This window comes from Odocoileus virginianus, chromosome 5, assembly GCF_023699985.2.
Source record: "Odocoileus virginianus isolate 20LAN1187 ecotype Illinois chromosome 5, Ovbor_1.2, whole genome shotgun sequence".
NCBI classification, from domain to species: Eukaryota; Metazoa; Chordata; class Mammalia; order Artiodactyla; family Cervidae; genus Odocoileus; species Odocoileus virginianus.
In genome coordinates this window covers 49,487,108-49,503,591 of record NC_069678.1, presented here as the reverse complement: position 1 = coordinate 49,503,591, position 16,484 = coordinate 49,487,108, and the positions used below count along the sequence as shown (strand labels likewise).

The window sequence follows — 16,484 nt, the reverse complement described above, 5'->3', positions numbered from 1 at the left end:
ACTAAGAACAGGTTTTAAGAAAGAATTTTTTTAAAAGACAAGGCAGTAGTCTTTCTGGGCAAACCCACAGAGCACAGATAACTGATATAAACTCTTCTGCCTGATTTTCCAGTGATATTTACAGAAAGATAGGCTGTTACAGGAAAGAAGGAATATTGAGAAGCATGTCAGATCATGTAAACAAGAGTACCACTGCTTCAAGAAAAAGTTATATACCTATGTTTTTTGTTTGTTTTGTTTTGTTTGACCACCCTTAGGGGTAGTTCTCCCACCAGGGATTGAACCCAAGCTCTCTACACTGAAGAACAGAGTTTTAACCACTGGACTACTAGGGAAGTCTTGACACCTGTGTTTTTAAGTTAATATTTAATTTATAACATTCCTTTTAGACCTCTCACAACAAATATCTATGTGATAGATACCTTCAGTTTCCAAACAGCAAAGCAGAGGAGAAAATTTAAACTGCCCCTTCTTTAGAACTTTCAGCACTTTATGACTCTCAAGTAGCATTTCTCCAAAGTGGCCTCATCCTACGGTGATGTAGCTATGCTGTCTAAAGTACATTCAGTAAATTCTGTCTTCATCCTCTTCGGGTCCCCTTGGTAGAGTGCACAGTGCCTGGCCCATAGCAGGGGTTTCCAAGGGCCCCGCCTGCCTTCCTACAGCTCTGAGCTTATGAACAGAGAGGTCTGTGTTCACAGCCACACTCCCCAACCCCCCTCCATTCCCAAGGCCCCTGAAAATGTACAAGACCTCTACTCCAGCCTTAGAGTAAACCCCTTCTATCTGTCATAGCCCTGGTGAATGAAGTGGTCCCAGGAGAGCCTGTGGTAAACTGGAAATAAACCTCTCCTTCCCAGAGGCTGCCACTTCACAGCCCCAGACTATTGTTCAGTTCAGTTCAGTTCAGTCACTCAGTCATGTCTGACTTTTTGCCACCCCATGGACTGCAGCATGCCAGGCCTCTCTATCCATCACCAACTCCTGGAGTTTATTCAAACCCATGTCCATTGAGTCGATGATGCCATCCAACCATCTCATCCTCTGTCCCCTTCTCCTCCCCTCTTCAATCTTTTCCAATATCAGGGTCTTTTCCAATGAGTCTGTTCTTCATATCAGGTGGCCAAAGTATTGGAATTTCAGCTTCAGCATCAGTCCTTCCAATGAATATTCAGGACTGATTTCCTTTAGGATGGACTGGTTGGATCTCCTTGCAGTCCAAGGGACTCTCAAGAGTCTTCTCCAACACCACAGTTCAGAAGCATCAATTCTTTGGTGCTCAGCTTTCTTTATAGTCCAACTCTCACATCCATACATGACTACTGGAAATACCATAGCTTTGGATTAAATATTAACTGAGCATGGCCCCACCCATCTGGAATTCTTATTCTTATTCTGAATAAGACCCAATTTCCCCCTCAGTCAGTCTGTCCCATCAGGAAGCTTCCATAAGCCTCTTATCCTTCTCCATCAGAGGGCAGACAGAGCGAAAACCACAATCACAGAAAACTAACCAAACTGATCACATGGACCACAGCCTTGTCTAACTCAATGAAACTATGAGCCACGCTGTGTAGGGCCACCCAAATGGATGGGTCATGGTGGAGAGTTCTGACAAAACATGGTCCACTGGAGAAGGGAATGCAAATCGCTTCAGTATTCTTGCTTTGAGAACCTCATGAACAGTATGAAAAGGCAAAAAGATAGGACACTGAAAGATGAACTCCCCAGGTTGATAGGTGCCCAGTATGCTACTGGAGATCAGTGGGAAATAACTCCAGAAAGAAGGAAGAGACGGAGCCAAAGCAACAACACCACCCAGCTGTGGATGTCACTGGTGATGGAAGTAAAGTCCAATGCTGTAAAGAGCAATATTGCATAGGAACCTAGAATATTAGGTCCATGAATCAAGGCAAATTGGAGACGGCAAACAGGAGGTGGTCAAACAGATGGCAAGAGTGAATATCAACATTTTAGGAATCAGTGAACTAAAATGGACTGGAATGGGTGAATTTAACTCAGATGACCATTATATCTACTACTATGGGCAAGAATCCTTTCGAAGAAATGGAGTAGCCATCATTGTCAACAAAAGAGTCTGAAATGCAGTACTTGGATATAATCTCAAAAACAACAGAATGATCTCTGTTCATTTCCAAAGCAAACCATTCATTATCACATTAATCCAAGTCTATGCTCCAACCAGTAATGCTGGAGAAGCTGAAGTTGAAAAGTTCTATGAAGACCTACAAGACCTTCTAGAACTAACACCCAAAAAAGATGTCCTTTTCATTATAGGGGACTGGAATGCAAAAGTAGGAAGTCAAGAAATACCTGGAGTAACAGGCAAATTTGGCCTTGGAGTACAGAATGAAGCAGGGCAAAGGCTAATAGAGTTTTGGCAAGAGATGCACTGGTCATAGCAGACACCCCCTTCCAAAAACACAAGAGAAGACTCTACACAAGGACATCACCAGATGGTCAACACAGAAATCATATTGATTATATTCTTTGCAGCCAAAGATGGAGAAGCTCTATTCAGTCAGCAAAAACAAGACTGGGAGCTGACTGTGGCTCAGATCATGAACTCCTGATTGCCAAATTCAGACTTAAATTGAAGAAAGTAGGGAAAACCACTAGACCATTCAGGTATGACCTAAATCAAATCCCTTACAATTATACAGTGGAAATGACAGATATATTCAAGGGATTAGATCTGATAGACAGACTGTTGTTACCATTAAAGAATTGACCAGTGTTGCTGGATCCTTCTCTCATTCTGGAGGAATCAGAAGCCTGCACCAGTAGGTAAAATCTCCCAGCTGGTAAACATCAGTGACTCAGTCAATTAAAGAAATCACATCCGTGGGCTCTGCTATGTGACTCATCAGCCCCTGGGTCTTGTGCTTTGGCTCTTTCCTTCTCTCTGAATCCTCTCTCTATTTAATCTCAGCTGCTCCATAGCTCCCATATCACTTCCAATGATGAAGTGTGAATGATTTTCAATTGCTTTAAATTTTTTAAGTAAAAAATTGTATATACATATATATATATACATGTGATGATTTGATTCATGAAATGATTACTACAGTCCAACTAGTTAACATACCTCATCTTTTCATTGTTGTTGTTCAGTTGTTCAGTCATGTCTGACTCTTTACAACCCCATGGACTGCAGCACACCAGGCTTTCCTGTCCTTCACCATCTCCCAGAGTTTGCTCTAACTCATGTCCCTTGAATTGGTATGCCATCCAACCATCTCATCATTTGTCGCCCCCTTCTCCTCCTGCCTTTCAATCTTTCCCAGCATCAGGGTCTTTTCCAATGAGCCAGTTCTTCCCATCAGGTGGTCAAAGTATTGGCGCTTCAGCTTCAGCATCAGCCCTTCCAATGAATATTCAGGGTTGATTTCCTTTAGGATTGACTGCTATGATCTCTTTGCTGTTCAAGGGAGTCTCAAGAATCTTCAGCAACAAAATTCAAAAGCATCAATTCTTTGGCTTTCAGAGAAGTGTTAGAGGAACTTTTATCTACAGATTCCCATCACTGCCCAGGAATCCCAGTCTTGCAGGAGGTTTCCTCTATTTGGTACTCAAAATGAGAGGAGAGTCTTCCCAAAACTTCAGATTGAAGATCCACTAAGAGGGAAATCTTTACCATTGTCCCAGAACACAGTATGTTTAGCCTTCCAGTACCTCTGCAGCCAATGTATCATCTTCCCAATTAAATTTAAGGAGACAACATTTCCGAAGACCATTCTACATCTAAAACTAGTGACAGTGAATGAACCTGGGGGGTTCTATTTCAGCTCACACCTTTGTCTGTTATCTATGGAAAGGATATTTTTAAATCTGAAAAGAAATTGAGAAATTCGAATTATGGGGAAAAGAAAGCCATACTATCACTTTTACAAAATGTCCTGATTTTGCTCTCTTTTTTGAGTATTAAGATCATTGTAGTTGTTTTATGTGTTAAATTGTCCAGTGAAAGATGCAAAATGTGTACATATGGTTATATTTACTGCCCTATTTTGTATGTCAAGCCTTAAACTATTATTAAAGGTATCATTTCAGCAAACCAACCAACCAGTAGCAAAAGAAAATGAGCGCTATTCAATCATTATCTGAATAGATAATGATATCCTCTGTCTATTGCCTTCTATGATCTATTAGTTCTGTTTCCAAGAGCAACGACACATCAAGAATTCCATCCCTTGATGACACAGTAACATTTCTGTTAAAAACATTTTATTAGGAAAACCAATCTTTTCTTCCTTATGAGCAGGAGTCATTTATTTTTTAAACAAAGACCTCTTCATCCTCCCATCAATGAAGCTAGTTTTCTAATAACCTTGTTCCATTTTCAAATATTAACATCTCTGTTGACTGGGCTGTTTAAGACCCCTTCATGCTGTAGTTTATTAAAACAACTAAAAGAACAGTTTCTAATTAAATAAGTAGGACACAGGAACTGAAGCAGCTATATATTCAGTGAGCCTCTGTGTTCAGGTCATGTTGCTCATTTCAAAGGAACCACTTTAAAGTCTAAGGGGAGGGTATCATCTGAGTACCTATCACCACTTTCACTAGTCAGTGGTGAATCATATCCATGTTGTAGAAGTAACAAAAGCTAATTAAAGTTGGCATTGCCTTTAACAAAGCTGTTGGTAGCAGCCACCTTGACTTTCATGGGCTGGAGAGACACCCCTTTATTCCACTTTCCATTCTTCCATTCCTGCAGCCACTCAGTGACCCATCTCATCATCAGTCATTCACTGTTCCTATTTTCTCAGAATATAGAAGAGACAGCACACTCCTCCAGGTCCTCCCCTGTAGAGCACTTTAATAGAAGATCATGTATACAAAACCTTTTGGATTGTGTCTGCTTACAACTTGGAGTTAGTAGCCTGTGTTAGAAATGGGAGCTGTGACCTGTCTTCGATCTCACTCACTTTTTGCATGACCTTGGCCAAGCTATGTAACTTCTCCAGAGCTCGTTTTCCTCTTTTCTAAAGTGACAGAGTAGGATTCTATGAAATATTAAATTTTAGAATGTCTATGATCCTATCAGAAGATCCTATTTTACTTCTGACCTCTTTACTGCCTCCCAACAATTAAGTGCAAATTGGTCTTCCAGCTGGACCCTGAGACATCAAGTAGTTTGGCCCTAAGATACACCTTACAAAACTTTTATTTGAAAAATGCTTAAAGAAAAAATATAGGAAAATTACATCTTCTATGTAAAAATTATATATAAAATTAAAGTTTCCATATCACCCCTACAGGCACTTTTAACACTCATGTTGCCAAGGGTATCACCACGAATTGGGGAGCACATATTTATTCAACTATATGTGGCAGCTCTACAGTTGTTTTCCAAAATGATTTGATGGGTCAACCTTCTTCATTCTGAAAATCTTTATTGTACTTAAAATTTTTTAAATTACAAGCATAATAAACTGTGGTGTTGCTGTTTAGCATTTAGTTGATTTGGTGATGGGCTAGTACTCAGTCAGTTTTGTGAACAGCAGGGGTGATGATGAGAAGAGAAGAAGAAATGAGGAAAGACTGTGTGGGGACTTACCTTGGTTCTTTTTCTAAAAGAAAATATGGAAGTAGCATCTCTGGGAGAGGTCTATATCTGAGAAGTGTGTGAAACGCTTGACATTTTTTTTTAAGAAGTTCATCTTCATTTAACATTACTCATTGCATGTTCTGAACAAGAGTTTTTTGCAAGGGCAAGTTTACAGTGAAGCAGAGTGGTTGGTTTCTTCACAGGGGCATAGCATTTCATGGGCAGCACTGAATTTTGTCTTTCTGGCTAGCTAGGTAATATAGATTGCCCAGCAGGAAAGCCTTGTTAGATGAGGATGATGACTCAATTGTGCTTCAGGAGCCGCATTATGAAAATTACTGGTCTAAGTGTAAGCCTTGGGAATTAATGGGTAAGTAATTCAGTGTAACCTGTAGTACCTAGGGGTAGAAACTCTGTGTTAACAGGTTAAGTTAACCTGATTTTTCCTACTTTCAGGGACTAATGTGACCCAAAGGCTGTAAGAAAAGCTTATCAGCTTCTCATGAAGTGAGCAAACTCAGCCCTTCTTTTTCGGGAACCCTTTGTTCTACTCCCACTGTATTTTGCTCCTGTTCCTTCCTCCTCAGTCGCTGTTGCACACTTCTAGACCACTTCTCCTCCTGGACAACCCTTATTCACCCTCATAGTTTGGGCTCACAAACTAGTTCCTTGTGAAGGAAGAATCCTACTTCCATCACCTCCTCCACTACTAGTCAGAATTAGTAGCTTTTTCCGTTTGGTTTCTGAACCTTGCTGTTGTCAAATTAATCTCCTCCACAAGATCATTGTCTTCTTAAGGGTAGAGACAGTGTCTAGATATCTGTGTTATCAAACCAAACTTGGGTCCACTCCCCCAAATGCAGTAAAGCTAATCTACTGACACTGGTTTGTGGTGAAGGAAAGTGCCATGTTTATTGCAAGGTGATAAACAAGGAGTTCAGGACAGTTAGTGCTCAAAAAGCCAAACTCCTCTATGGGTTTCAGCCAAGTGTTTCTAAAGTCCAGATGAGGGAGGGGCATCCCAGCATATGTAATCAACTCATGCCCAGTTCTCTGGTTGATGGTGAAGTAACTGAGTGATGTTACAGGGGTTAAATATTATCAATCCTTAGGCAACAGTAGGTCTGGGGGCTACATGCTCACAATCATCAAGTAATTAACTTCTTCCATTTGGTGGTGGTTTTAGCATCTGTGAAACAACTCAGGAAATGTGCATCCGATATTATTATTTAGGTACTTCAGAGAGAAGCCAGAGCAGAGGATATAGAGGAAGGGTCTGTCTTGAGAAGGCCTGTAGGATCCTGCCCAGTTACATCTGCATTTTCCATCTGCAGACCAGACAGTGCCTGGCAGATGGGAAGAGTTAAAAATATTGGAGAATTTAATATAATCACAAGGATAATATGGAAACCTCGTGGGAGATAGTTTACTTTAGAAACATGCACAGACAACCTCCATCCATCAGGTAACATTTGTTTTCCTAATCTTAGGTTCAAGTGACCTTGATCCTTCAATGATGTTGGACACTGGAGAGATCATTGATACAGGATCTGATTATGAAGATCAGGTAATTAAAATCTAAAAGTATTTGTCTATTTAAATGTTTTTAATTTTGGTCTTTATAAATGTTTCATGAAAATTAGAATTACAAATCATTCTGTGAAATGATTACAGATACCTAATAATCTGTTCCATGATAAATCATACAGCTTTTATTCATTAACTTTGACCCTCTAACTCTCCTTTATCCACAGATTCAAAGTGGCAATTAATTAAGGGAAGATCTGTGGTCAAAAGCTACATGAGCTAGAAGTAAGGCTACATGAGGTTCTCTTGCCCAAGAATTTGCCTGTGTCTCATTCTTCCCAATAATTAGCCCAGTATTTACTAACCACTGCTTAGAGACTCAGGGCACTGCTTTCTTTTTCTAACCTTTAAAAGGGACTGCTGACCAAGGACAACACAGCCAAGAAGTCACATATATTTTCTATTTGGATAAGAAATTTATCTGGATCATTTTTTTCTCAGCAGAAGAACTCTTCTTCCTGCTCTGTTTTAATGATCCAAAATAGTTGGCAAGTGATCCCACTCTCTAATTAGGCCTTATTTTTTAAAAAGCATCTACAAGATCCCCCTCTCATCAATGCTCTTCTGCAGTGGCTGAAAGCCAAGTGGGCATGTTCTCCTGGATTTTTCCCCCATTTCCAACTAACACATGTCACAAATTAATGAAATAGATCTGACCAGTGTACAAATGTAGTGGCTGTTTCTCTGTTTTGCATATGTATTCAGAAGCTATTTTCACAAGCATTAAGTTTCTTCCCTTACATCACAAAGCAAGGAGAAGATATTGACAAGTATTTGAAATATCTTTTAACATTTATTAAGCACTTCATACATACTAAACATTGGGCTAAGTTCCTTAACTTGATTATCTCACTAATTCCTCACAACATCTCTAGGAAATAGGAATTATTATTTTTATTGCATAGATAAGAGAATTAAGACTCCAAGAGTAATTTGCATGTGGTTACACAAATAGTTTCACAGTGGAGCTTGTGAACTCAAGGCAGTTTCCCTAAACCTGCACCCTGCAACCCGCCATCCTCAGTCTCCAAAGACAGGCCATTCAGTGACGAATTTTTGGAGCTTTTTCAGTTGCTAACTATTAAGACCTCAGCAGAGGCAAATGCCAAACAACCACGATAAAAGGTGAGCTCACCACCTAAAATTATAGAACACCAAGAAATGAACCATAGCATGAAATCCAGCTGATTTAACAAATGAAGGGTTCACACCCCAAGGACTAGACAGAACAGAAAAATCTGAAAGAAATCTTAATCAGGAATATTTAAAATATCCAAAGAGATAAAGGGAAGATTAGACGTCTTGAAACAAGTACAGGAAAGAATGGAAAGCAAGAGGCAAGAAGGAATAATGAGGAAGAAATAGAAATTCTAGGCACCAAAAAATATTGTCATTGCAATAAAAATTCAATGAACAAGTTGAAGAGTAGACTAGACACAGCTAAAAAGAGAGAATGATAAAGCTGAGGAAATTTCCTTAGAATAAAACAGAGAGCTAAACGAGAGTTCTTGTCAAAGAAAGAACTTGGGAGACACTGAGGATGGAATGATTGAGCAACATGGTCTAAAAGGAGCTCCAGAAGGACAGCATGGAGGGAGTAGGGCCTCACGTTAACAGATAATGGTTGAGAATTTTACAGAGATGAAAAAAGACAAGTCCCCAGATTGAAGGAGCACATTGTGTCCTGAACAGGAAAAAAAAAAAAACCCCTCACCTATTCTTTTTTTCATTTAGCAAATACTAATAGAGCATCTACTATGTGCTGGGTACTATTTCAGCACTTGGAATATCTAATTGTATAAAACAGACAAGGAGCATCCATCTAGGTGGGGAAGATAGTATACAATAAACATGTTGTTTATTGTAATAAACAACAACAATAAATAACAACAATCTAATATCCTAGATTGATATGTGCTATGAGAAGAAAAAAAAAAATTGAACAAGGTAGGAAGGTTAGGAATGCTGAAGTAGGACAGATCCCAGTATTAACTAGGAGAGCCAATATTAACTAGGATGGCCTCATTAAAGAGGTGAGATTTGAGCAAAGACTTGGCATATAATGTAAAACATAGAGAACACAAAATACTAAAGACAAAAATAAAATATTAAAAGTGAAAAGGCATTACCTAATAGGCAGTTTGGGGGGGAGGGGCAACAGAGTCCATAAATCGGGTGCTTGCCTTTTCTGAGTCCCTCCAATAAGTCAGATGCTGTGTTTTATGGTTTACCTACATCATTGTTAATCTTTACAATGACTTAAGAAGGTAGCTCTGTTAAACTAAAACTCAGAGAGCTTAAATGACTTCCCAAGACCACACAGCTAACAAGCAGGAGAGTCAGGAATCAAACTATGGTCAGTCTGGCACCAAAAGCTAGTTTATGCTTTCACATTCCAAATAAGGCCATTATCAAGGTCACTGAGAATCTATTGCTGATTCCAGTTAGCGCTTTATCATTGTCTTTCTTGACCTTTGCTGCCTCTGATCCACTCCTGTGGCGGTCGTGCAGAAGCAGCCACACTGCACTTAGACACAAGTGTAGCTCTGTTCCAGGAAAGCTTTATTTATGGTCACTGAAATGTGAACTCCAGTATTTTCTTGTGATTTATTTTGACTATCCAAAAATGTAAAGCCCATTCTTAACGAAGATGCTGTTGACAGTCAGCAGAGTGGATTTGGCCTGTGGCCATAGGTTGCTGTGGAGAAGAAAATGGCAACCCACTCCAGTATTCTTGCCTGGAGCATCCTGTGGACGGAGGAGCCTGGTGGGCTGCTGTCTATGGGTTGGCACAGAGTCGGTCACGACTAAAGTGGCTTAGAGCAGCAGCGCAGATTGCTGACCATGACTATAAATCATCTCCACTTCTTGACACTGTCCTATTGGCTTCTAACATTTCTGTAATATTTAATACTGTTCTAAATGCTTCACGTTTATTACATTTTATCCCGAGAGAGTTACATGAGATTGATATCATTATCCCAATTTCACTGATAAGGAAACTGTAGCCCAGAGGAATTCAGAAGTTTACTTAAAGTCACATACCTGGCAAGAGGTAAAGACAGAATTCCAACACAGTCTGACTTCAGAGCTGGGATCAGGAAAGACAGGTGAGGCTCTGCTATAGTAACAAATAAAACTCAAGAGACTTCACTGGCAATCCAATGGTTGAGATGCCATGCTTCTCCCACAAGGGGCATGGGCTCAGCCTCTGGTCAGGGAACTAAGATTCAGCATGCCATAAAATTTTTTTTTAATTTTTTAAAAAGGAAAGAATAGCAAACTAATGGAGCTTACATTCTTAAAACAAAAACAAAAACCATCAAAATTTGAGTGTTTTCCTTCCAGAGAGACCTCCAAAGGGACCATGGATAAGAAGGGGAAAAGCATGGGTGGGGGGTGGTGGAAACCTGCTCTTAATTGCATGTTTCTTCCTCCCACGATCATGAGACATCCCCTGTCACTGACTCTGCCTCTGTCTAAGGAGGCTGAAAAACGGAGCTTACTTAAGTGTTTAGTGAGTGCCGAGCCAGCCTGGGCCGCAAAGCTCTTGCCCCCACTGTTCTCTCTCTCACACTCCTCTCACTTCTTGGCCCACTCTTTCTTGGATTCCTTGTGAACTCCGCTCTGTTGGTGCATTACTTCAACGTGAGCATCCCCAGTATCCTGGCAAAGGGAACCTTCGCTCCTCACTGCACACATTACCCTTTGAGAAGCTCGACCACAGGCATGATTTCCGCTTCATTCAGAGTCCCCAGGCGAGCTCCCAAGGCCTGTGTCCGCCTGCTAACCAGCACTGCTTGGATTTGCCACGTGCGTCTCAAACTCAGAATGTCCAAAACTGAACTCACTGCCTTCCCCCACAAAATCTGTTCCTCCTTCTGTTTCCCCTATTTCTGTGAATGATACCACCATCCTCCCAGCTGCCCAAGCCAGAGACAAGGGCGTCTTCCTAATCTCCTTCCTTTTTCTCCCTGCCTACATCAGGGTGATCAGAAAGCTGGTCAGCTGGCCTGGTCTCCTATCAGGCATCACTCTTTCCCTCTCCAGTTCCACTGCCACTGCCCTGGTTCACACCCTCACCCTTCTTCCCCAGCACCACTGAAACAGTGTCCGAACCAGTCTCCCTTCCCCAGGCTCCTCACCCACGAAAATCATCTTGCTTAAAAGCCAAGTCAGTCGTCATATCCCACTGCTTAAAACTCTTCATGGCTCTTCACTGATGTCAGAATTAAATCAGAACACTTATCAATATACATGGGAACTTTCAGATTAGTCTGACCATCACCTCCTTCCCCAAACTCATCTCTTGCCAATCACCAAAACACACTGCATGTGCTAGCCACACCAAGCCATTTGCAGTTCCCCTAAGTGGGGGTTGTGCTTTGGGAGGTCTCTTTCTTCTATGTGGAAGCTTCTGCAGCCCCATCACCCCTGTGGCAGATAATCTCTACTCATGGTCCATTAGGACCACACTTCTTCTTGAGGAAGCCCTTCTCATTCCATGTCAGGTTCACCTTCTTGGGGGACCCACGAGACCCTGTGTTCTAATATCCTTTTGCATTGTGTTCTTCTCTCCTGTCACTCAACCAACACACAATATGTGCTCAAAAAATATCTATTTTTTGGAAAGTCAAAAAAATGATTTCTAGTTTTTCTACTTCAAGTGTTGAAAGGGGAAAAAAAAAAAGTCTAGGCTTTAGTATCCCATAAAATTATCCTTCAAAAGTGAAAGAGAAAGAAAAACTATCTCAGACAAACAAAAAATGAGGCAACTTGGTACCAGTAGACCTGTCTTGCAAGAAATGCTAAAAGAAGTTCTTTAGAGAGGAGGAAAATTATATAGGTCAGAAATTAAGATCTACATAAAGAAAAGTATCAGAGAATGAATAGGCGAAAGTAAAATAAAAACTTATTTTTCTTATTCTTAATTGATCTAACAGATAATGATGTTAAAAACAATAATAGCAACAATGTATTTTATTATGTATGTTTATGTATTAGTGAAATGAATGACAACAAAGGATGGAAGGGAGGAATGAGGAATATTTTGTTATTATAAGGTACTTGTACTGTCCACTTATTTCAAAGTGGATTTGGATTAATTTAAATGTGTATTGCAAATTCTAGAGCAACCACCTTTTTTTAAAAAAGTTTAAAAAGAAACATAATTGATATGCTAAGGAAGGAGAGAAAATGGAATCATATAAAATGCTTAACTAAAACCACAAAGGCAGAAAAAGTTTGGAGATTAAAAGTAGAAGTGAAGAACATGGGCAATAAACAGAAAATAGTAACAAATATGCTAGATGATAATCCAGCTATATCAGCAGACACTTTAAATATCAGTGATCTAAATACTCCAATTTAAAGACAGAGATTTTCAAAATCAATCAGAAAAAAGACCCAACCACATGCTGTCTTCATCATTATTGTTCAGTCACTAAGTCATGTCTGACTCTACTGCATCCCCACAGATTGTAGCCCACCAGGTTCCTCTGTCCATGGAATTTTCCAAGCAAACATACTGGAGTGGGTTGCCATTTCCTTCTCCAGGGGATCTTCCCAACCAAAGGATCAAACCCGCATCTCCTACATTGCAGGCAGATTCTAAATTTACCACTGAGCCACAGGGAAGCCCATAAGCTGTCTGTAAGAAACTTATCTTGAATATAAAGATACATATAGATTAAAAAAAGGAATAGAGAAAGATGTCTTGTTAGCACTAAATAAAAGAAAGCAAAAATAGCTATATTAATTTCAGACAGGACAAATTTCAAAACAAGAAAAGTTATCAGGATAAAGAAGGGTCGTACATAATGATAATGGGGTCAATACTCCAAGAAGACATAACCAGTTCATAATGTATATGCTCCTAACAACAGAGTGTTTCTAGATTCATCATTTGCCCAAGCCTTTGGTCCCATTCCTTCCATCTGCCCTAGAACTTTGCTCCATTTACTGGTACTGCTTCATCTCTCTAAAAGCTCTCATCTTCAGAGTATCTTTTTTCTCTCTACCAACCCACCCACCATCCCCTCTTGGAAGAAAGAAGGCCATTAACATTGCCAAGTGTCATAGAAAGGCCACACAGGATACTGTCTTTCCTCTGCCCTTTCCTTCAGCACTAAGTTTGGTGAAAGAGAAGTCAGCTCCCCTGCTTCTATGCCCTCACCCCCCATTCTGTCCTATAAACCAGCTTCTGCCTATTTGTTCCCCTAAGAGAGCTTTCGAAGTCATCTCGTTACTGCCAAGTCAGGAGAACGTTTCCTAGTTCGTACAATGTCTGGGGCTCAAGACACTAGCTTGCATTTCTGCTTTCTCAAAACACTTGGGTCCCTTGGTTTATGCCACCTCTGTGGCCTTCACCTCCTTCCCCCAGCATGGTTTCCTTACCCTGCCCTCCCTGTAAAATAGTATGTTCACCTAGCTCGTTTTTTCATTGTTTAATGCCAGCTTTCAAGGAAGGAAGAATATGTCTAACACTGTCACATACTCATTCTGTTTAACAACCGTCCAGATGACTTAATGACTGTGTCGGGAGTGGGAGGGTCCCTCTTCTCACACCGCACAACTGCTTCAGCTAAGCCCATGACTTCACCTTTTTAAATTTACTTATTCATTCAACTCATATAGAGAATATTTGATGTGCCACACTCTTATATGAGTTACTGAAAATATATACAGTGAGCAAAAGAAGATACAGTTCCTACTCTCATTGCTCTTACAGGTAGAAATAGATAATAGAATAATCACATAAATAGAAAATTAAAACTATGTTAAGTGTTTGGGAGAAGAAGTACATAGTGCCATGTGTATGATCAAGTGGCATTTATCCCAGGGATAAAGAATTTTTCAGTATCCACAAACCAAACAGTGTGATACACCACATCAACAAACTGAAGAGTAAAAATCATATGATCATCTTAATAGATGCAGAAAAATCTTTTGACAAAATTCAATAGCCATTTATGATAAAAACTCTTCAGAAAGTGGGCACAGAGGGAAACTACCTCAACATAATAAAGGCCAGATATGACAAACCTACAGTTAACATCATACTGAACTGTGAAAAGCTGAAAAAATTTCCTCTTAGATCAGGAACAGGACAAGAATGTCCACTGTTACTGTCAATTAATGTCTGACGTAAAAGGCAAGACCATGCAATGGAGAAAAGACAGTCTCTACAATAAATTGTACTGGAAAGCTGTATGTTAAAAAAAATTAAATTCGAACATTCTTTAACACCATACACAAAAATAAACTCAAAATGGATTAAAGACCTAAATGTAAGACCAGAGACTATAAAACTCTTAGAGAAAAACATAACAGAACACTCTTTGACATAAATCACAGCAACATCTTTTTCAATTTGTCTCCTACTGACAAAGTTTCATATAGTCAAAGCTGTGGTTTTTCCATTGGCCATGTATGGATGTGAGAGTTGGACTCAGTTGGCTGAGTGCCAAAAAATTGATGCTTTTTAACTGTGGTGTTGGAGAAGACTCTTGGGAATCTCTTGCATTGCAAGGAGATCGAACCAGTCCATCCAAAAGGAAATCAATCTGGAATATTCATTGGAGGAACTGATGCTGAGGCTGAAGCTCCAATACTTTGGCCACCTGATGCAAAGGGCCGACTCATTTGAAAAGACACTGATGCTGGGAATGATTGAAAGCAGGATGAGAAGGGGATGACAGAGGACAAGATGTTTGGATGACATCACCAATTCAATGGACACAAGTTTGAGCAAGCTCTGGGAGATGGTGAAGGACAGGGAAGCCTGGCGTGCTGCTGTCCGTGGGGTCGAAAAGAGTCAGACATGACTGAGGAACTGAACAACAAAGAGTAATGGAAATAAAAGCAAAAATAGACAGATGGAACCTAATTAAACTCAAAAACTTTTGCACAGCAAAGGAAACCACTAAAAAAAAAAAATGAGAAGACAGCCCACAGAATGGGAGAAAATATTTGCAAATGATGTAACCAACAAGGGGTTAATCTCCAAAATTTACAAATAGCTCATGTGGCTCAGTATCAAAAACACAAACAACCCAGTCAAAAAATGGAAAAAAGACCTAAATAGCCATTTTTCCAAAGGAGGCTGGCCAAGAGGCACATGAAATGATTCTCAACATCACCAGTTATTAAATGCAAGTCAAAACTATGAGATACCACCTCACACAAATCAGAATGGCCATCATCAAAAATTGTACAAAGAATAAATGCTGGAGAGGGTGTGAGAAAAGGGAACCCTTCTATACTGTTGGTGGGAATGTAAATTGGTACAGCCACTATGGAGAACAATATGGAGATTCCTTAAGAACTAAAAACAGAGCTACCTTATGATCCAGCCACCCCACTCCTAGACATTTATCTGAAGTGAAACACCATCCAGAAGAAAACATGCACCCCAGTGTTCATTGCAGCTCTATTTACAATATCCAAGACACAGAAGCAACTTAAATGTTCGCTGACGGATGAATGGATAAAGAAGTTGTGGTACATATATACTCAGCCATAAAAAATAAATGAAGTGATGCAATTTTCAGAAGCATGAATGGACCTGGAGATTATCATACCAAATGAAGTAAGTCAGAGAAAGACAAATATCATATGATATCACTTATATGCTGAATCTAAAAAAAATGGTACATATGAAATTATTTACAAAACAGAAACAGACTCACACTTAGAGAATAAACTTGGGGGAAGGGTTGGGGAATGGGTGGATTGGGAGTTTAGGATTGACATGTACACACTACATTTAAAATAGATAACCAAGGACTTCCCTGGTGACACAATGGACGGGGATCCACCTGCCAGTGCAGGCGACATGGGATCAATCCCTGCTCTGGGAAGGTTCCACGTGCCACAGAGCATGCACCACAACTACTGCCGCTCTGCTCCAGAGCCTGTGATGACACCCACACGCTTAGGGCCCGTGCTGCGCAGCAAGAGGAGCCAGGACAGTGAGAAGCCCACGCATCAGCAAAGAGCAGGCTTGCTTACCGCAACTGGAGAAAGCCTGTGTGCAACAACGGAGACCCAGGGCAACCAGATAAATAAATGAAGAATCTTAAATAAAGAAATAGATAACCAGCAAGGACCCTACTGTATAACACAGGAAACTCTGCTCAGTACTCTGTAACAACCTAAATGGGGAAAGAATTTGGAAAAAGATAGATACATCTATATGTATAACTGAATCACTTTGCTGAACACCTGAAACAAACACAACACTGGCAATCAACTCTACTTCAATATAAAATAAACTTCAAATGTTAAGTACACGGTGTAGCATGTAGATGTGGTCAGTGAG

General features: G+C 40.1%; 1 protein-coding gene across 2 annotated transcripts in view; it reads left to right on the top strand.

Annotated features, from left to right (window-relative positions):
- Positions 1-16,484, top strand: part of AK5 (adenylate kinase 5) — a 260,255-nt gene that overhangs the window by 135,458 nt on the left and 108,313 nt on the right. For both annotated transcript variants that reach the window (XM_070467898.1, XM_070467897.1), the window contains exon 8: positions 7,066-7,142. In XM_070467898.1, coding sequence (XP_070323999.1) covers positions 7,066-7,142 — 77 coding nt within the window. The remainder of the gene's footprint in view (positions 1-7,065; positions 7,143-16,484) is intronic.